This window comes from Scyliorhinus torazame, chromosome 11, assembly GCF_047496885.1.
Source record: "Scyliorhinus torazame isolate Kashiwa2021f chromosome 11, sScyTor2.1, whole genome shotgun sequence".
NCBI classification, from domain to species: domain Eukaryota; kingdom Metazoa; phylum Chordata; class Chondrichthyes; order Carcharhiniformes; family Scyliorhinidae; genus Scyliorhinus; species Scyliorhinus torazame.
The window spans coordinates 237061055-237083029 of record NC_092717.1 but is presented as its reverse complement, the minus strand read 5'-3'; the positions used below and the strand labels follow the sequence as shown (position 1 = coordinate 237083029).

Here is a 21975-nt window from a genome sequence, read left to right as displayed (position 1 = left end):
TGGCGCGGCGCCAACCCCTCCGCTGCCGGCCTAGCCCCCAGAAGTACGGAGGATTCCGCAACTTCTGGTCGGCCCGACGCCGGAGTGGTTCTCGCCGCTTTTTTCGCCGGCGCCGGGCATGGCGGGGATTCGGGAGAATCCTGCCCTATGACTCTCATTGTGCAGAGTCAGCATGTCATTGGCCTTTTACCTTTTGAGTCCATGTCGACAATTATGTCCACAGTTCCAACATAAGTTGAAATGACCACTGTTAATTTTGTATGCAGCAATTTGTGCTGAAGATAGATTAAACTTAATTGGGAAAAAATAGACAACAGGCTATTTTAAGATGTAACTTCTCCAATTCCGATATCTTTGTTTTAGTCCATAATATTTCAAACCCGTATTTGTCAGCACACGTCAGCATTTGTTCCTGATTTTGTCACAGAAAACCAAAGAAGAAACAAAATAAATTAAACTGAGTGTACCATTAACCAAGTGAAGACAATAATTACAGCCCATCTTGTCCTTTACAAATTTTCTTGATTTGCTAATTTGTAAGTCAGTAACTTTAATCTATCTTATCTTGTCTTTGGCAGCAATATAATCTTCTACAGCTGTTCTTGTTCGGTTCGTTTTGTGAGTTCCATGTTTCAATAAAGCAATCCCTTTTTAAAAAAATAATAAAAAATAGCCAAACTTGAAGGTGAAGGCCTCCAGCGAAGGGGAGAACCCAGATTGAAAAGAAATGGGGAGAGGTCTCTGCGTGTTGTCCGTTGCATGTTTGAGGCTGTTAAATCTGGTGTTACATAACATGCGTGTATTCCACATCTATCGTTTGAGGTTCGGAACTTGGTGAACTCATTGAGGGGCTTAGATAAGATAGTCAACATCGTATCCCAAAGGTAGGAGAGACTAAATCTAGAGGGCATAGGTTTAAGGTGAGAGGGGAGAGGTGCAAAAGGGTCCAGAGGCAATTTTTTTCACACACAACGTGGTGAGTGTCTGGAACGAGCTGCCAGAGGCTGGTTTAGCACATGGCTAAATCGCTGGCTTTGAAAGCAGACCAAGGCAGACTAGCAGCACGGTTCAATTCCTGTACCAGCCACCCCGAACAGGCGCCGGAATGTGGCGACTAGGGGCTTTTCACAGTAACTTCATTTGAAGCCTACTTGTGACAATAAGCGAGTTTCATTTCATTCAGAAGCAATGGAAGAGGTGGGTACAATTTTGTCTTTCAAAAAAACAGTTAAAAGACAGTTAAAGGATATAGAGGGATATGGGCCAAACGCGGGCAACTGGGATCAGCTTAGTGGAAAAAACTGGGCGGCCTGGATAAGTTGGGCCGAAGGGCCTGTTTCCATGCTGTAAACCTCTATGACTCTATTTTTATTAATCTTGTGTTTGTGATTTATTACATTGCAGAATATTGAACTTTGCCCATTCATTTTTCATAAATGTTTGTGATTGACCTGTTAGTATTGTGAATACTTTTGCACTTGACATAGAAGAAGGTGGCTGATTGAATAGATTTATGTGTTTCCTTTGAGTGTCAGACTGAATATTTTTTAAAGTTCTTTCACGTGATGTGGACATTGCTGGCTATAAATGCTGTCCTTACAGGTCTCGGTTTGCCTTTGAGAAGCTGGTGGTGAGCAACCAGGAGGCCAACTAGGGCTGTTTCAGAGGTTAGTTAAGAGTCAACCACATGTCAGTCTGAAGTCACATTTGGGCCACACCAGGTAAGGATATCAGATTTCCTTCCTTGAAGGATATTCATGAACCAGATGGGTTTTGAAACAATCCAGCAGTTTCACGATCTCCAATGTTGACCCGAGCTTTTTATTCCAGATCTCTTTAATTCATTGATTTTAAATTTCCCAAGTGCTGTGGTGGAATTTGAACTTGTGTCTCTGGTTTAGGCCCCAGGATAGTTAGTCCAGTAATATTATGCTGCTGCATGCAGCTTGAAGACTTGTTCCGTTTTGAATTTTTGTGTACTGGAAAGGGCAGGGCCCTGTTGATTTCAGCTGTCCCTTGGATTAGCTCTGGTGCTAGGCTTCTGTAATTCTCTCTATTTTCACTCACTCCACTGCTATTTTTACCCTTAGCTTAGATGTAGAGGAGGGAAGAAAGCCCGTGTGCCAAACATTCCAGCTGCATCTGCTCCTCATATTATTAATTAGCTATTTCCTGCAGGCAAGATGTTCATTTTTCTGTCTCAGATGCTCAGTCAAACAAATAATTCTGTTTGATCTTTCTTGGAAAATTCGGAACTATTATGGCCTACTGCTCTTACAACTTCCAAAACCAGCTCCTAAGCATCTTCTGGTTGCTCTTGGCACATTTCTTATCGCCACAATACCTCGGGTCCTAATTTATTTTTTTCCCATGGCCAATTTTGTCTTAGTTGTTTGATTGTTTCACATCAATGCTGTGCTACAATCTACAGTATCTCTTGTAGAATTTACATTATTTGTATTTTTACTTCATGTTCTCTTCCCTGTGAACCTGTAGTAATTTCCTTTAGCGAGACAACGGGAAGAACAATGCCATTGGGTTCAGCTGCGAATAGCAACTTCCTATCTCTGATATGCCATTCCACTGCTGCAGAGTTTTGTGGTCTGGCTATCCTATTCAAACCTTAGCTGAGTTCATGCCTCTGCCATTCGCAATTCCAAACATTACCCATATCCCCCTCATGACATTGCCCACCCATGCACCTATTCAGCACATCAACTGCAACTAGATTGGTCCCAAGGATGAGAGGGTTGTCCAATGATGAGAGTCTGAGTAAACTGGGTTGACGTTCTTTGGAATTTGGAAGAATAAGAGGTGGTCTCATTGAAACATACAAGATTCTGAAAGGGCTTGACAGGGTTAGACACTGAGAGGTTGTTTCCCATGACAGGAGGAACACTAGGCAAAAGCCTTAGGATAAGGGGATGATCTTTCAGGACCATGGAGAAATTTTGTCACTCAAAGGGTTCGGGATATTTGAAATTCTCAACCTCAGTGGGTTGTGGATGCTCCATCGTTGAATATATTTAAGGCTGGGATAGACAGATATTTTTGTGCCTCAGGAAATCAAGGGATATGGAAAGTGTGTGAAAAAGTAGGAATTGAAGTCCAAGATCGCATTGAATGGCAGTGCAGCCTCGACAGTTGCCTTATAGCCTCCTGCCTCTATCTCTTATATTATGATAAGCCTCAGTCCCGCCTTTATCTTGTTTAGCCTAAACTTCTCCAATGCTCTCCTGACTCTACTCTCCTGCTGATCTCCGTCCTCCACTCTCCATAAATTTCAGCTCATTCCAAGCTCAGCTGCTGCTATTTTATCTTGTACCAAGTCCAGGTCACCTATCACCCCTGTGCTGGCTACATTGCAGTGCTCCCAACATCTCAAATTTAGATTTTCATCTTTGTGTTTAAGTACCTTTATTTTAACCACGCGCAGTACCAACCTGTAAATTCTACGCCCACCCTGACTTTGGCTCTTGTGCATCCCGATCCGTTTGCCCTGCTTTTTGCACCCACACCTTCAGTTTCCTGGGCCACGCTGTGGAGACCACCCCTCAACACTTCTGCCTCTCCACTTTACTTTCATCCTTAAAACCTACCTCAATGATCAAAACTCCTTTCCTTTTGCATCCATTTTCTTTTGATTACCTCCCTTTAAGGAGCCTTGGGAAAATTTTCATGCTTTTATAGTAATAATAATTGTTATACAAATGAAATATTCAAAAATTTTATTTTTTAAATCTTCAAACTTCTAATGTGAGACATTATAATTTTTTGTGAAATGTCATGCGAATAAGTCACTTTACAATACCATAGACGGGCAATGAAGAATGCTAAGGAACATTGAGTCACTTGCCTAAACGATGGGCGCGATCTAACGGCCGCGCTGACTCGCGACGCAGCCGGTAAATTTCACGAGAGGCCTCATGTGGGATTTACCTGGCTTGTTACGCCCAGTGAGACCTAACGAGATCCCAAGTGATCGGAGGCCCCCGGGTGGTCGGACTCTGGCAGGGTGGTACTGTAAGCCGGGCACCATGGCAGTGTCAACTGGGCACTGGCGGTGCTACCCGGGTGCCATGATGGCACTGCCATGATGGCACTGCTAGGATGCCCAGGCTGGCAGGGGCAATGTCAGGCTGGCAGCGCCAAGGTGCTCAGGTGGCATTTTACCCATGCTAGGGATTGGGCAGGGGGGGTGCCCTACCCTTGCGAGTTGGAGTGAGGGAGGCTCGCGGTCCCCTAATTGGTAAATTGGAGTGTTGAGGGGGCCTCCAGGGTTCTCCTTGGGAGGTCGGGAAATCTCTCTTCCTGCACTGACAAGCTGAGCTCCTCAGTGCAAGAAATTAAGGTAAGTGCGGCCTTGGCGGGGCCTTCTTCGCTGAGGCCGGAAAAAAGAGCAGTGTCCCGGTTAACAGTAGGGCTGGAACAGTGTCCCTGTTAATAGCGGGACCGTTCCCGCCGTAAGTGCCAGCAAACACACCGCTTAATGGACTCTTTTTTTTTTCCTGTTAAGTCGGGCCCTATGTCTTATTTAGGGAAAATACTTGTGCAGATATTTCAGAATGGCTTCAACTATGTTTAAGTGGTGGACTGTAGGTCATTCATCATCAATAGTTAAAGTGAATTCAAATAAAAAGAAAATAGAATGATGGAATGTTTGCACTGGCTTTTCAGCTCACATGTGTTTTACAGAGCTCATGAAATAGAAATCAAACTAAAGGTGAGATCATCATTTTCTGCAGTGTTTTTTTTTCCATTTATCTTGCCACATCAGGCAGACATTACACTTGGAAACAGTGTATTTAGAAACTTACTGTCTAAAGTGAAAGCGGCTCATGGTGAAATCACACATTTCACAGTGGATGTATGCTGCGCCATGTATAATCTGATGTATTCAAAACAAATGAGGCAAACTCTTGTATCAGTTAGTTACAATAAAAACGTGCCGCTGATTATTTTGGCCGGGAACATTTTTAGGGTTTTATGTATTGATATATTGTCGTGTAAGTATTGTTGACCAATAGTTTCCGTACCAAAAACCTGTTACATTCTCGGCCAGAGTTTTCCTTGTAAATATTTCTGCACCCGTTTGCTAATTGTAACAGTGCAATAATTTTGGGAGAAGAGTTAACTTCCTTGTTATTGATGGTATGCAGGCAGTCCCACTGCTAAATTGGTATGCTTTATGCAATTTTGCACCTGAAAGCGGGTACAAAGCTTACCAGTTCCTAATTCGATGAAGTGACATTGTCATTAGTTTTTATATCTGCATGTTTGTTTTTTAAAAAGGGAACCAGCCTGAACCTAGCTGTACATAATATGTAGCCAGGTAAGGCAAAGGGTAAACGAATAGAGTAAATGGTTAACAAAGTAACCCATATATACAAGTACATTAAGTAGTTTATTAACAATGCAAGCCTATTGCGTTTAGTAGAGTTTGCAGTCACTGTACAAAACAAACTGCAACTTAAGACCTCTCAAGTCGGTAACAATATGGACTTCTGACTGTATTTTACAGAAGGTTATGAAATAAACACATTTACAATTGTTACAAAAAGATTGGGGATGATCCTCACAAAATTCAAACTGCCTTCAATAGTGTTTCCATTTCAGTTTGCTGGATTTTTCCTTTGAGAGTCTTTTGCACTTTGAGTTGAGAAGTAGCTTTCCATTTTATTGTACAATATTGGTGGAGCAAGGATTGGAAAATTGATGTTACTGAAATCAGAAGAATGAGAATAACAATTTTCTCTAAATCCTCCAGTATAAATTTAGTGGCAGATATTTTGACGTGGACAAGCTAGTTACCATTGTTCAGTACCATATATCCCAAACCAATGCAAAGGGACTGTTTGTGTCTTTCAAGCTATTGTCATATGCCCACTCTCATATACTGAGCAGTGGTAGCTCAGCACAGACACCATACTGCTATGAACTGTTACAAATTTGTGAAGCCAGTAAAGGTAAGTGAGGTTTGTGGCAGAGTTGACTGGTTTGGATTAATGGCATGCTTGTTTTCTGACAGTTAGGGTGCATCTATTTGCAGCCAGGCGGAACCCTGTTTACATTGTATGGCTCCTGCCTGGCTGGAACACTGATGACTCGTTGAGGGAAGCTCTGTGCAGGCCTGGATACACAAACTCTCTCCCAACAGTTAGAAATTGGAAGTGTTTGGAAGGTCTGGGATGGAAGAAGCCCTGCACTAAACCTTTAACTTGAGCTAACGTTGTTCCAAAAAAAAAATGCAGCGGACTGCCTGAGCACTTTGTAAAACCAGGCATGATCACCACACTGTATTGATGCGAAGTAGTGTGTGACTACACTCTCCTGAATCGAGTTGCCCTCGACCCCAAAGTTATAGAAGTGAAGTGGCCCATGGTATTCGAGGCAGGGTACTAACATGGATCGACGATTGGCTGTCAGGCAGAAGGCAGAGAGTTGGGATAAAAGGTTCTTTTTCGGAATGGCAACCGGTGACGAGTGGTGTCCCGCAGGGTTCAGTGTTGGGGCCACAGCTGATCTCTTTATATATTAACGATCTAGATAACGGGACTGGGGGCATTCTGGCTAAGTTTGCCGATGATACAAAGATAGGTGGAGGGGCAGGTAGCATTGAGGAGGTAGGGAGGCTGCAGAAAGATTTAGACAGTTTAGGAGAGTGGTCCAAGAAATGGCTGATGAAATTCAACGTGGGCAAGTGCGAGGTCTTGCACTTTGGAAAAAAGAATAGAGGCATGTGAAGTGTTGGGTACTCTGATGCCGAGGTTCCCAGCGACTTGCAGCGGCTGCGGTGTGTTGACGGTGTCCATAACGCAGGATGGCAGATTTGTGGGTAGGTGTCAATTCACTCCTGGTATCATGAAGTGTTGGGTACTCTGACACACAGACGAACCAACACGGTTGCGAATGGTACAACGCAGTTTTATTTCATTGAACTATAAACATAGTAAACTCTGGTATTCAGCACATGGTGAACCTCTGAGTGGCTGGCAATGAAGTCTGTGCCTGAGCTCTCTCCTGCTCGAGTCCCCAGGAAGTTTTGTGTTCCCTGCTTTGTACTGTGTACGCTCTTGTCCGTGATTGGCTGTCGTGTTGTGTGTGTTGATTGGTCCGTTGATCTGTCCATCATTATGTGTGTATGTATGTGCTGTGATGTTCACCTGAATATCATGACAGCATGGACTATTTTCTAAACGGTGACAAAATTCATAATGCTGAAGTGCAAAGGGACTTGGAAGTCCTAGTCCAGGATTCTCTAAAGGTAAACTTGCAGGTTGAGTCTGTAATTAAGAAAGCAAATGCAATGTTGTCATTTATCTCAAGGCTTGGAATATAAAAGCAGGGATGTACTTCTGAAGCTTTATAAAGCACTAGTTGGCCCCATTTAGAATACTGTGAGCAATTTTGGGCCCCACACCTCAGGAAGGACATACTGGCACTGGAGTGGGTTCAGCGGAGATTCACACGGATGATCCCAGGAATGGTAGGCCTGACATACGATGAACATCTGAGGATCCTGGGATTATATTCATTGGAGTTTAGGAGGTTGAGGGGAGATCTAATAGAAACTTACAAGACAATGAATGGCTTAGATAGGGTGGACGTAGGGAAGTTGTTTCCATTAGCAGGGGAGACTAGGACCCGGGGGCACAGCCTTAGAATAAAAGGGAGTCACTTTAGAACAGAGATGAGGAGAAATTTCTTCAGCCAGAGAGTGGTGGGATTGGGGAATTCATTGCCACAGAGGGCAGTGGAGGCCGGGACGTTGAGTGTCTTTAAGACAGAAGTTGATAAATTCTTGATTTCTCGAGGAATTAAGGGCTATGGAGAGAGAGCGGGTAAATGGAGTTGAAATCAGCCATGATTGAATGGTGGAGTGGACTCGATGGGCCGAATGGCCTTACCTCCACTCCTATGTCTTATGGTCTTATGGTCTTAAGTGACAGAACATGAGAATGGTGAAGGCTTCTGCTGGATTTTGCTGCCACGAAATCTGGGATTAAGCTGTTGTCGTTATTTTTAACCCCCTTTGCGATTAGTCAGTTTATTTTCTTTTAGCGGGTTTATACCCAATGTTGAAGATTTGAAATTAAAAACAGTTGCTCGATGTATTTTCTAAACGGTTCATCGGTGGGTTGTATTCGTGTAAATTATCCTCTTTTTATCTGCTTTTGTGTATCTCTGTATAAAGCTTTTGAATATATCTATGTATCAAGTTGTCTGTTGCCTGTAGGACATTAAATATCTTAAGTGTTGAGAAATAACTCCTCTATTGAAAAGTTCTGATTATTTAAATACTGCAGACTACTTTATTTGCAATTTTCTTTTATTAGGTGTGAAATCCCAGAATCCATTGCCAACTCTGGAGGGTTCTATCCAAAATGTTGAGTTGAAGTACTGTAGCACATCATTGGTAAAATGTGTTTCGGGGACCATGGGATCAATAAAAGCTTGTGCCAAAGCCCCAGGTATGTGCAGCTGGAACATGTAAAAGTTTATTGCCTGTACAGGAGAATTGGCCTAAAAAGTCACTGAAACGAGAGTTTACTTTGTCTGTCATGAATCAGCTTTTTCCCCCAAAGATTTGTTGTTTTGTCAGTTGAAGATTGTATTGTGTTAACAGCTCTATCTGTAATGTACAATGATCAGGCAATGAAAATATTAATCGTTTTAACCACCTGGGCCAAAAATGTTTTGAATGTTTATTTGTATCTCTAAAGTTTACTCTTAAGAATTGCTGCACAAACTTTTAAGCACTGGCATCTGTGTAAGGCTGATTTAGGTAAGTATTTGCGGTATGTCCCACATTGTATAAAGCCAGCACATTCACTTATGTGCTTGCAATAGAAAACAAGTCATTGGTGCAATGTGCATGGTGCAAAGAGGGGCAATGTTTCTTACGTTTAGGTAAACTGATTTCTTTCCAAATTATTAAATTCTAGATCTGATGATCATCGTAAATTAATGTTCAGCTGACAATAATGTTCCCCTGCCCAGTCCCTGTGGCCCTGCAAGTTTATCTCCTTCAAGTGCTTATCCAATTTCATTTTGAAATTGTTGAATGTTTCTTCATCTACCACCATGGTTGGTAGACAACAGGTTGCAGGTCATGACCACTCGCTGTGTAAAAAGTTCTTCCCCTCATTTCCCCTGCATCTCGAGCCCCAAATTTGTGTCCCCTAGATCCTTGTACAGTCACTGGGGAGGCGGTGGCATAGTGGTATTGTCACTAGACTGGTGATCTGGAGATCTGGGGACCTGGGTTCGAATCCCACCAGGCCGATGGTGGAAATTGATTTCAATAAATATCTGGAATTGAAAGACGAATGATGACCATGAAACCATTGTCAAATGCTATAAAAAACCTAGCTTTTTCACTAATGTCCTTAAGGGAAGGAAATCTGCATTCCTCACCTGGTCTGACCGACAGGTGACTCTTAAATGCTCTCATGCCCAGCAAGCCACTCAGTTGTATCAAAACAGAAAGAAACTGGACAGACCATCGGGTATCGAATCAGGCACTGGCAACGGCAACGGCAAACCCAGCCCTGTAGATCCTGCAAAGTCCTCCTGACTAACATCTGGGGGCTTGCCAAAATTGGGAGAGCTGTCTCACAGACTAGTCAAGCAGCAGACCCAGCAGAGGTGGCGGCAGCACATTGGTATACAATCAGGAAGGAGTTGCCCTGGGGGTCGTCAGCATCGACTCCAGACCCCATGAATTCTCATGACTTCCGGTCAAACTTTGGCAAGGAAACCTCCTGCTGATTACCACCTACTGTCCACCGTCAGCTGATGAATCAGTACTCCTCCATGTTGAACATCACTTGGAGGAAGCACCGAGGGTGGCTAGGGCACAGAATGTACTCTGGCTGGGGGACTTCCAGTGTCTGTCACCAGGAGTCGCTTGGTACCAACAACACGTTGGCACAGAGATTAGCAGTGCTGCCTCACAGCACCAGGGCCCGAGTTCAATTCCGGCCTGACTATGCATGGGTTTCCTCCAGATGCTCCTGTTTCTTCCCACAGTCCAAAGATCTGTAGGTTCGGCAGGGTTACGGGGATAGGCCTGGGTGTGGTCCGAAGTAGGGCGCTCTTTCAGAGGGTCAGTGCAGACACGATGGGCCGAATGGCCTCCTGCACTGTAGGAATTCTATGGTTCTTCCATGGTTCTACTGACTGATTCCTAAAGGACATAGCTGCTAGACTGAGTCTGCAACAGGTGGTGAGGGAACTAACAAGAGGGACAAACATACTAGACCTCATCCTCATCAACCTGCCTGCAGATGCATCTGCCCATGACAGTATCGGTAGGAGTGACCACCGCACAATCCTTATGAAGACAAAGTCCCGACTTCACACTGAGGATACCCTCCATCGTGTTGTGTGGCACTACCAATGTGCAAAATGGGATAGATCTATCAATTATGCATCCATGTGGCATTGTGAGCCATCAGCAGCAGCAGAATTGTATTCAGCCGCAATCTGTAACCTCATGGCCTGGCATAGCCCCCACCAAGACAGCAGATCAACACTGATTCAATGAAGAGTGCAGGAGGGCATGCCAGGAGCAGCACCAGGCATTCTGAGAAATGAGTTGTCAACCTGGTGAAGCTACAACACAGGACTACTTGTGTGCCAAATAGCATGAGCAGCAAATAATAGACAGAGCTAAACAATCCCACAACCAACGGATCAGATCTGTAGTCCGACCATATCCAGTCGTGAATGGTGGTGGACTATTAAATAACTCACTTGTTCGGATTGGAATTTGTTTATTGTCATGTGTACCGAGGTACAATGAAAAGTATTTTTCTATGAGCAGCTCAACAGATCATTAAGTACATGAAAAGAAAAGAAAATACATAATAGGGCAACACAAGAACATAGAACATTACAGCGCAGTACAGGCCCTTCGGTCCGCAATGTTGCGCCGACCTGTGAAACCACTCAAAAGCCCATCTACACTATTCCCTTATCGTCCATATGTCTATCCAATGACCATTTGAATGCCCTTAGTGTTGGTGAGTCCACTACTGTTTCAGGCAGGGCATTCCACGCCCTTACTACTCTCTGAGTAAAGAACCTACCTCTGACATTCTCCCCTCAATTTAAAGCTATGTCCCCTCGTGCTAGACATCACCATCCGAGGAAAAAGGCTCTCACTGTCCACCCTATCCAATCCTCTGATCATCTTGTATGCCTCAATTACGTCACCTCTTAACCTTCTTCTCTCGCACGAAAACAGCCTCAAGTCCCTCAGCCTTCCCTCATAAGATCGTCCCTCCATACCAGGCAACATTTTGTTAAATCTCCTCTGCACCCTTTCCAATGCTTCCACATCCTTCTTTTAATGCGGCAACCAGAATTGCACGCAATACTCCAAATGCGGCCGCACCAGAGTTTTGTGCAGCTGCAACATGACCTCATGGCTCCGAAACTCAATCCCTCTACCAATAAAAGCTAATGATGTGGAGATGCCGGCGTTGGACTGGGGTGAGCACAGTACGAAGTCTTACAACACCAGGTTAAAGTCCAACAGGGTTGTTTCGATGTCACTAGCTTTCGGAGCGCTGCTCCTTCCTCAGGTGAATGAAGAGGTATGTTCCAGAAACAAATTCAAAGATGCCAGACAATGCTTGGAATGCGAGCATTAGCAGATGATTAAATCTTTACAGATCCAGAGATGGGGTAACCTCAGGTTAAAGAGGTGTGAATTGTGTCAAGCCAGGACAGTTGGTAGGATTTTGCAGGCCAGATGGTGGGGTATGAATGTAATGCGACATGAATCCCAGGTCCCGGTTGAGGCCGCACTCATGTGTGCGGAACTCGGCTATAAGTTTCTGCTCGGCGATTCTGCGTTGTCGCGCGTCCTGAAGGCCGCCTTGGAGAACGCTTACCCGGAGATCAGAGGCTGAATGCCCTTGATTGCTGAAGTGTTCCCCGACTGGAAGGGAACATTCCTGCCTGGTGATTGTCGCGCGATGCCCGTTCATTCGTTGTCGCAGCGTCTGCATGGTCTCGCCAATGTACCACGCTTCGGGACATCCTTTCCTGCAGCATATGAGGTAGATAACGTTGGCCGAGTCGCACGAGTATGTACCGCGTACCTGGTGGGTGGTGTTCTCACGTGTAATGGTGGTATCCATGTCGATGATCTGGCACGTCTTGCAGAGATTGCCATGGCAGGGTTGTGTGGTGTCGTGGTCACTGTTCTGGAGACTGGAGCGCTGCAGCTTATCTACGTCCCTCTGTAACTTGTAACATCCTTCCGCACTGTCCACAACTCCACCGACTTTAGTGTCATCTTCAAATTTACTCGCCCATCCTTCTACCCCCTCCTCCAGGTCATTTATAAAAATGACAAACAGCAGTGGCCCCAAAACAGATCCTTGTGGTACACCACTAGTAACTGGACTCCAGTCTGAACATTTCCCATCAACCACCACCCTTTGTCGTCTTCCAGCTAGCCAATTTCTGATCCAAACTGCTAAATCACCCTGAATCCCATGCCTCCGTATTTTCTGCAGTAGCCTACCGTGGGGCTACAAGGTACACAATGTAACTACATAAACATGGGCATCGTGTAAAGCATACAGGGGTGTAGTGTTAATGAGGTCAGTCCATAAGAGGGTTGTTTAGGAGTCTGGTAACAGCGGGGAAGAAGCTGTTTCTGAGTCTGTTCATGCGTGTTCTCAGACTTTTGTATCTCCTGCCTGATGGAAGAAGTTGGAAGAGTGAGTAAGCCAGGTGGGAAGGGTCTTTGATTATGCTGCCCACTTTCCCCAGGCAGCGAGAGGTGTTGATGGAGTCAGTGAATGGGAGGCAGGTTTGTGTGATGGACTGGGCTGTGTTCACGACTCTCTGAAGTTTCTTGCGGTCTTGGGCCAAGCAGTTGCCATACGAGGCTGTGATGCAGCTAGATAGGATGCTTTCTGTGGTGCATCTGCAAAAGTTGGTAAGAGTTAATGTAGACAGGGAGTATAGTAGGGAACTAAGTATGCAGCCTCGCGAGGCCCCAGTAATGAGGACTATTGTGGAAGAGGTGCTGTTCTTTATTCTTACTGATTGTGGTCTGTGGGTCAGAAAGTCGAGGATCCAGTTGCAAAGTGAGGAGCCAAGTCCTAGGTTTTGGAGATTTGATATGAGTTTGGCTGGGATAATGGTGTTGAAGGCGGAGCTGTAGTCAATAAATAGGAGTCTGATGTAGGAGTCCTTGTTGTCAAGATACTCTAGGGGTGAGTGTAGGAAGAGGAGGCTCCACAAATATCATCATCCTCCATGATGGAGGAGCCCAGACATTAGTGAAAAGACCAGGCTGGAGCATTCGCAGTAATCTTTAGCCAGAAATGTCGAGTGATTGATGCACATTGGTCTCCTCCAGAGGTCCCAGCATCACAGATGTCAGTCTTCAGCCAATACGATTCACTCCATGTGATATCAAGAAATGGCTGAAGGCACTGGATACTGCAAAGGCTATGGGCCCTACAAAATTCCGGCAATGGTACTGAAGACTTGTGCTCCAGAACTTAAAATGCCCTTGCCAAGCTGTTCCAGTGCAGCTGTGACACTGGCATCTACCCGTCAATGTGGAAAATTGCCCAAGTGTGCCCTGTTCACAAAAAGCAGGACAAATCCAACCCGGTCATTTACCGCCCTATCAGTCTACTCTCAATCTTCAACAAAGTGATGGAATGGGTCATCAACAGTGCTTTCAAGCAGCAATTACTTAGCAATAACCTGCTCAGTGACACTCAGTTTTGAATCTGCCAGCATCACTCAGCTCCTGACCACATTACAGCCTTGATTCAAACATGGATAAAAGACCTGGGGTGCGATTCTCCAAGCCCCGCGCCGTGCTGGAGAATCGGCGCAACCGCGCCACACCGCTCCGACGCCGGCGCGCGATTGTCCGAGGTGCGGAGAATCGGCGCCATTTGTGCTGGCGCGTCGCGACCGCCGATTCTCCAGCCCGGATGGGCCTAGCGGGCGCGCGGAAAGGCAGAGTCCCACTGGCGCCGCTCACCCCTGGTTGCTGCCGGCGGGACCTCTGTGCGAAGGGTCGGGGGCCGGCCTGTGGGGGTGGGGGGGCTCCGATGGGGTCTGGCCTACGATCGGGGCTCACCAATCGGCGGGCCAACCTCTTCCCCCCCCCCCCCCCCCCCGGCCTACTTTGTTCCGCAGATGGCCCCTGAACCCCCATGCCATGTTGCATTGGGGCCAGCGCGCTGTAGAAGTCCCCTGCGCATGCGCGGATTGGCGCGGAGCCTATTTTGCGCCGGGAAAGGAGGCTGGAGCGGCGTGAACCGTTCCACCGCTGTGCTTGCCCCCTGTGGGGGCCAGAATCGGTTGTGCCCGCGCCCGTTTCGCGCCGTCGTGAAACGCGACGGCATTCACAACGGCGCGAACACTTAGTCTCCATTTCGGAGAATCGCGCCCTGAACTCCAGAGACGAGAGTGACTGCCCTTGACATCAAAGCAGCATTTAATTGTCTTTGGCATCATGGAGCCCTAGCTAAACTTGAGTCAATAGGAATCAGGGGGAAAAGTAGCCATATATTGGAGTTATAGAACATACAGTGCAGAAGGAGTCCATTCGGCCCATCGAGTCTGCACCGACCCACTTAAGCCCTCACTTCCACCCTATCCCCGTAGCCCAATAACCCATCCTAACCTTTTTGGTCACTAGGGGCAATTTATCATGTCCAATTCACCTAACCTGCACGTCTTTGGACTGTGGGACGAAACCGGAGCACCGGGAGGAAACCCACGCAGACACGGAGAACGTGCAGACTCCGCACAGACAGTGACCCAGCGGGGCATCGAACCTGGGACTCTGCCGCTGTGAAGCCACAGTGCTAGCCACTTGTGCTACCATGCTGCCCAAATTGTGTTATACCTAACACAAAGGAAGATGGTTGAGGATGTTGGAGGTCAGTCATCTCAGTCCTGGGATATCACTGCAGGGTAGTGTCCGAGGCCCAACCATCTTCAGCTACTTCATCAATTACCTTCCTTCCAACATAAGGTCAGCTGTGGGGATGATCACTCACGATTGCAACAATGTTCAGTCCCATTCGCGACTCCTCAGACTCTGAAATAGCCCACCTGTAAATGCAGCTGGACAATATTCAAGCTTGGGCTGACAAGTGGCAAGTAACGTGGGGTGGCACGGTGACATAGTGGTTAGCACTGCTGCCTCACGGCGCTATTCACCCGGGTTCAATTTCGACCTCAGGTGACTGTCTATGTAGAGTTTGCACATTTTCCCCGTGTCTGCGTGGGTTTCCTCAGGGTGCTCCGGTTTCCTCCCAAGCCCAAAGATGTGCAGGTTAGGTGGATTAGCCATGCTAAATTATCCCTAGGTGAGATTATGGAATAGGGTGGGGGATTGGGCCGTGGCAGAGTGCTCTTTCAGAAGGTCGCTGCAGACTCGATGGGTTGAATGGCCTCCTGCAATGTAGGAATTGTATGTATGATTCGTGCCACACAAGTACCAGTCAATGACCATCTCCAATAAGAGAGAATCAAATCATCGCCCCTTGACATTCAGTGGCTGCCCCACTGAATCAACATCCTGGGGGTTACCATTGACCAGAAACTAAAATGAACTAGCTATATAAATACTGTGGCTACAAGGGCAGGTCAGAGGCTAGGAATTCTGGCAAGTAACTTGCCTCCGAACCCCCAAACCCTGTCCACAGTCGAGGAACAAGTCAGGAGTGCAATGGAATATTCTCCATTTGCCTGGATGAGTACAGCTCGAACAACACACAAGAAGTTCAACACCATCCAGGACAAAGCAGCCCTGCCTGATTGCTCCGCCTTCCACAAATATTCAAACCTCCACCACTGACACACAGTAGCAGCCGTGTGTACTATTTATAAGATGCACTGCAGCAGTGCACCCAGGCTCCTTTGGCAACACCTTCCAAACCACTGGCATCTAGAAGGATATGGGCAGCAGGTACATGGGCACCAAACCACCTGGAGGTTCCCCTCCAAGTCACTCACCGTCCTGACTTGGAAATAGATCGCCGTTCCTTCACTGTCGCTGTGTCAAAATCTTGAACTCCCTAATAGCACAGTGGGTGTACCTACACCATGTGTACTGCAGCGGTTGAAGAAGGCAGCTCACCACCAACTTCTCATGGACAATTAGGGATGGGCAACAAATGCTGGCCCAGCCAACGAAGTCCACATCCTATGAAATTAATTTAATAAAGGCTAATGGGAAGAACATTTCCTTGTCTACCTTATCTTGTGCCTTTTCATAATCTTGTACACCACTATCCAATCTTCTCTCAATCTTCTCTCAATCTCCTTGGCTCCAAGGAGAAAAATGCCAGCTTAGAATCACTATAGTGCAGAAGGAGTCCATTTGGCCCATCGGGTCTGCAACAACCCTCTGAAAGAGCACCCCACCCAGCCCCACTCCCCCACCCTGTCCCCGTTACCCATTCTAACCTTTTGGACACTAACGGGTAGTTTAGCATGGCAAATCCACCTAACCTGCACATCTTTGGACTGTGGGAGGAAACCGGAGCACCCAGAGGAAACCCATGCAGTCACTGGGAGAATGTGCAGACTATACACAGACAGTGACCCAAGTCTTGAATTTCCCCTGGGTCCCTGCGCAATGAGGCAGCAGTGTTAACCACTGTACCACCGTGCTGTGGCTTCTCCAATCCAATCCGGAGGTCACTCATAGGTAGTGCCTTGTGATTTCATTATTGCTGCCCCCAGACTGAAACAACTAATAGTTCTGGTGGTGAGGATTTTGTCTTACTCTCTCTTGCCCCATTCTCAGTAATATTCTCACAGCCTTGCACAGTGTTGACTAAATTGCCCTCCTGCTTCCCAACCTGCTAATTGAGTGATGATTAGTAAGTCTCCCTCTTTTTGTTGCCCGCCAGAACATTGGGCTTGTAAACCAGCTGCTGTAACTATTGGATATGCCACCTGAAAATGGTTGATCATCAAGAAAAAAATCCAAGCTGGGCAAATTGAGCCCCTATTGCCACATGATAAAATTGGAATCTTCTAATTTTGCTGTATGGAAAGGGTACCCTGAGTCTCTGCAGTATTCAACTGGTTCCCAGGGACTTTGAGCTCACAGTGCAAAGCTGCCTTCTGTTTTCATATTAAATTTGAAATACTTCTGTGTGAGATTGCTAGGTTAGCTGCTTTCGTAAACAGAAAGAAGTTTGATTGTTCAACTGAGCATGCTGTTTTGAAGTTAAGGCACCTTGAAGAAATTAGGTGGCGGTTTAACCTCAATCTGCCCTTCACATAACAGCTTTGCTTTTCTTTTGAGATTGACTGCTCCAATAGGAAGTTAAGTTGATCCTTTATCATCGAAGCCAACCCACTATTCACATGCACATAGCCTTTTCCGCCAGCTCCAGTTGTGCTATCCACAGCAGATGTTGGAAACAACTTTGCATTAGCTTGCATTTAATGAGCATCTTTCATGCCCTAACACATCCTCTAAAGTGCATCACGGCCAGTCATTGCTTTTGAAGTCCATTCCAGTCATTTTTAAAGTTGGGGTTGTGTCCCGCGGGTGGGTTGCGGGTGGGTGTCGGGAGGGTCGTGGAGCCATCCATCGCGGTGTTCCCGATCGCGGGAAGTGACGCACACCGGTCGAAGCAGCCGGCTTTTAAAAATGCCGGCTGCGAGCGGCTTTAAAAATGACGACCGCGAGCGGCTTTAAAAATGCGGGCGCGCTGCACGTGCGTGCCCGCTCATCAGTGCGCATGCCCAGAACCCAGCGATAAGCACCCGTCCTCCTGACCTCAGCACCATGACTCAGGTGAAGATTTTTTTAAATTCAATCAGTCTTCCTGCCTGAAGCGAGGCAGAGAGCAGGTCACTCGCCCCGAACACTGACGTCACGTGCTCTGGGCGCGATTGCGATTCCTCCATTTTGTCAGCAGCAAACAAGGAAGAGGACTGAAAAAGTTAAAATGGATCATTTTGTAATAATGAAGAGAGGGCCAGAGACAGAAATAGGCCAGGATCTCAGAACTGGTGAGCCTACTGGAGAGAGTGGCTCACGAGAATCCACAACAGGACAAAGCAGTGGTGGTGTGAGCTGTTCAGGAGAGTCCACAACAGGACACAGTGCTAGTGTGAGCTCCAGGACCCCTACAGAAATGTAACATTGAATGACAAAACAAGTGAGATCGTGAGGACCAAGCAGGCTCACTTGTCCCATTAAACGTAAGCGAAAATGGTGTCATGAATTTTGGGCGGCGTGGATTGCAAATGTTGAACCGCAGGGGTCAAGAAGGTCGGCCGGTGTGGGTCCCCATGGTAGGCCAGTTGGTAAAAATGGTTGCCGGAAAAAAAGTTTGAATAACACTGGTCTAGTCACTGTTTTAAAACCCTGAAACACCAATTTACACACAGTAAGGTCCCACAGTAATGAAAATAAATATGCAGATAAAAGAAACATGGGAACAGGAGTGGGCCATTTAGTCTCTCAAGCCTGCTCTGCCATTCAATGAGATCATGGCTGATCTGTGACCTAACTCCAAATGCTGGTGATTTTGGTTTTGATATAAATCTTGGCCATGACACCAGACAAACTCCCCCATTGAGATGACGGCTTTGTTTAGCGTTTCATCCAAAAGGCAGGACTGCCAGCACAGCATTTCCTTTGTCCTGCAATGAAGTGCGAACCTTGTTCCTGCGCTCAACTTTTCAACTAGGGTGGGTCTTCAACTCATAACCTTGTGACTCCAAGATGAGAATGGTAACATTGAGCCAAGGTTGAAGCTTTGTATGTGTCATTTTTTGACACTTCCCAATATGCTTTTTCATTGGCAAGCTATCCTTTTTCACATTTGACACCATTTCCCCCAAATATTTGCTCTCCGTTGGTCTTGAGCAAAGTGATTCTTTTGAACCGAGCACTGTGCAAAAAAAGGTTCAGCTTTCTTCTCTTTAATGCTACACGTTTACTTAATGCACTCCTGAATTTAGATTAGTCTTTTGAAAAAAAACTGTTTTTGCATTTCCCGTGTTGATGCAATGCTCCAATCTGAGAGGTTTTCAAAATTGCTGCGTGATTGTTCAGGGAAGCAGTTTAGAAAGAATTGGGTCCATTATGTGGCTAGTCAGGAATTCTTTCATTAGTCTGTATGAATATTTCATTCTCATCTTAAAAAAAGTGAGGACACTTGTGACTTCATTCACCTCCAACATGTTCTTGGACACTCTTGACAACTGCAACTTCTTTCACTTCAGTTTGGAAGTGGCTGTTAGGTTAAATGTGAAAGCTAACTGACATAGAAACATGCATAGAAAATAGAAGCTGGAGGAGGCCATTCGGCCCTTCGAGCCTGCTCCGCCATTCATTCTGATCGTGACTGATTATCAAGTTCAGTACCCTGATCCCATCTTCTCCCCCATATTCCTTGATCCCTTAGCCCCAAACATCAAGGGCGCGTTTCTCCACTCCCACGCCGGTTGGGAGAATCGCCTGGGCCGCCAATATTTCCGGGGACGCTGGTCCGACGCCCTCCCGCGATTCTCCCAAGCGGCGGGAAAGGCCCGGTCGAGTTTCGCGGGCCGCAGGCCGGAGAATCGCCGGAGACACCGAAAATGGCGATTCTCCGGCACCCCCGCTATTCTGAGGCCCGGATGGGCCGAGCGGCCAGGCCAAAACGGTGGGTTCCCCCCGGCGCCGTCCACACCTGGTCGCTGCAGTCGTGAGCGGTGCGTGAACGTTGGGGGGGCGGCCTGCGGGGGGGCGAGGGGGGATCCTGCACCGGGCTTTACCTGAAATGTGGGGTGGCCCGCAATCGGTGCCCACCGATCGTCGGGCCGTCCTCTCTGAAGAAGGACCTCCTTCCTTCCGCGGCCCCGCAAGATCCGTCGGCCATCTTCTTGTGGGGCGGACTTAGAGAGGACGGCAACCACGCATGCGTGGATGATGCCCATTATGCAGCGCCGGCCGTGTCATCTATGCGGCGCCGCTTTTACGTGGGCGACAAGGCCTGGCGCGTGTAGATGACGCGGCCCCGATCCTGGTCCATTGTCGGGGCCTGAATCGGTCGGGACCGGGGCAATTTTGCGCCGTCATGAACCTCGACGGCGTTCACGACGGCGCGGCCACTTCGGCGCGGGAGTGGAGAATCCCGCCCCAAGAGTTTAGTGTGAGGGCTGGTTTAGCTCAGTGGGCTAGACAGCTGGTTTGTGATGCGGAACAAGGCCAGCAGCATGGGTTCAATTACCGTACCAGCTGTGAATTCTGAATTCTCCCTCGGTGTACCCGAACAGGCGCCGGAATGTGACGACTAGGGGCTTTTCACAGTAACTTCATTGCAGTGTTAATGTAAGCCTACTTGTGACAATAAAGATTATTTATTTATTTATTTGTTGATGGTCTGACATTGGAAGTTCTGGTTGTATCAAGAAGGAAACCATTGAGAGTCATGTCAAGCTGTGGATCTGTAAGAACTTAATTTGAACATATCTGTGAACATTTTTTCGTGATATGAATTCCAGGGTATTAGCATTTATTTCAGTTTTGAAACTTTTAAACACAATTATTTATTCAGATATCACTGGCAAACCCAGCATTTATTGCCCTTCTCTAATTGCCCTTGAGAAGGTGGTGATTAAACCCTCATGCAAACCCCTACAGCATGCTAAATATACTTCTGGGGCGAAGGTGAAGTGGCTTTGGGACATTTTCCTACGTTAAGGGCACAATATAAATGAACATTGTTGCTCACACTGCCACATTGTTAAGACCATAAGACATAGGAGCGGAAGTAAGGCCATTCGGCCCATCGAGTCCACTCCACCATTCAATCATGGCTGATTTCAACTCCATTTACCCGCTCTCTCTCCATAGCCCTTAATTCCTATTCCTGAGTTCAGTTGGTATCCTAAAGTTGCCAGGAAAGAGCCCCAGACTGCACAATGTAATCTAACACAAGTGGAGTAAACAATTGAGCTTCACATGCCCCAAACCTGACCTTAGGGATAGGTTTTGCATCACCAGACCTTGGCTGATAGTTAAAATTTCTAGCTCCACACTTAACAAAGGTTGTAGTTTTATTCTTTTCAATATTTTCCCTGACAACAGAATTTGTAAAATATTAGCCTTTCTTGACTGTATTCTAAAGGGGCTGGTTTAGCACAGTGGGCTAAACAGCAGGCTTGTAAAGCAGAACAAGGCCAGCAGTGCAGGTTCAATTCCCGTACCAGCCTCCCCGAACAGGCGCTGGAATGTGGTGACTAGGGGCTTTTCACAGTAACTTCACACAGGCAGTCACCCCAAGCCGGAATTGAATCCGGGATCCGGGAGCTGTGAGGCCGCAGTGCTAACCACTGTGCCACCTTACCGCACGCAGAGTGGGTCCGAGGGACTGAATGGCCAACTCCTGTGCTAATTTGTATGTTTGTGTGTTGCATTTATCGTCATTCTTTATTTTATAAATTTAGAGTGCCCAATTATTTTTTTCCAGTGAAGGGGCAATTTAGCGTGGCCAATCCACCTACCCTGCACATCTTTGGGTTGTGGGAGTGAAACCCACGCAGACACGGGGAGCATGTGCAAACTCCACATGGACAGTGACCCAGGGCCGGGATTTGAATCCGGGTCCTCAGCGCTGTAGGCAGCGGTGCTAACCACTGTTATCGTCATTCTTTCTATTGTCAAACCAACTTTTAATTCAGATGGCCTTTTGCTAATGATGAAATGAGCGTTAGTCTTAGTCAGAAGAAATTTCTTTTCATTAAATGCCGACTAATACTTAAATCAAAATTCTATTAATTGACAGACCTGACAGCTTCATTACTTTCTCAAGGAATTCCAAGGAATTTGTGAGGCATGACCAAATAACTCTGAATCTATGCTGAATTGTTTCAGATTTCCTAGGTGAATGTTGGTGGCATCCTAGAAATTACTTCTCAGTAGTTCTACCACATTAAGTGTTGGGGCAACTGGTTCCT

General features: G+C 46.6%; 1 protein-coding gene across 5 annotated transcripts in view; it reads left to right on the top strand.

Annotated features, from left to right (window-relative positions):
- Nucleotides 1-21975, top strand: part of LOC140385858 (intermembrane lipid transfer protein VPS13B-like) — a 1311478-nt gene that overhangs the window by 417581 nt on the left and 871922 nt on the right. For all 5 annotated transcript variants that reach the window (XM_072468452.1, XM_072468451.1, XM_072468450.1 and 2 more), the window contains exon 18: nt 8337-8471. In XM_072468452.1, the coding sequence (XP_072324553.1) occupies nt 8337-8471 (135 nt within the window). The remainder of the gene's footprint in view (nt 1-8336; nt 8472-21975) is intronic.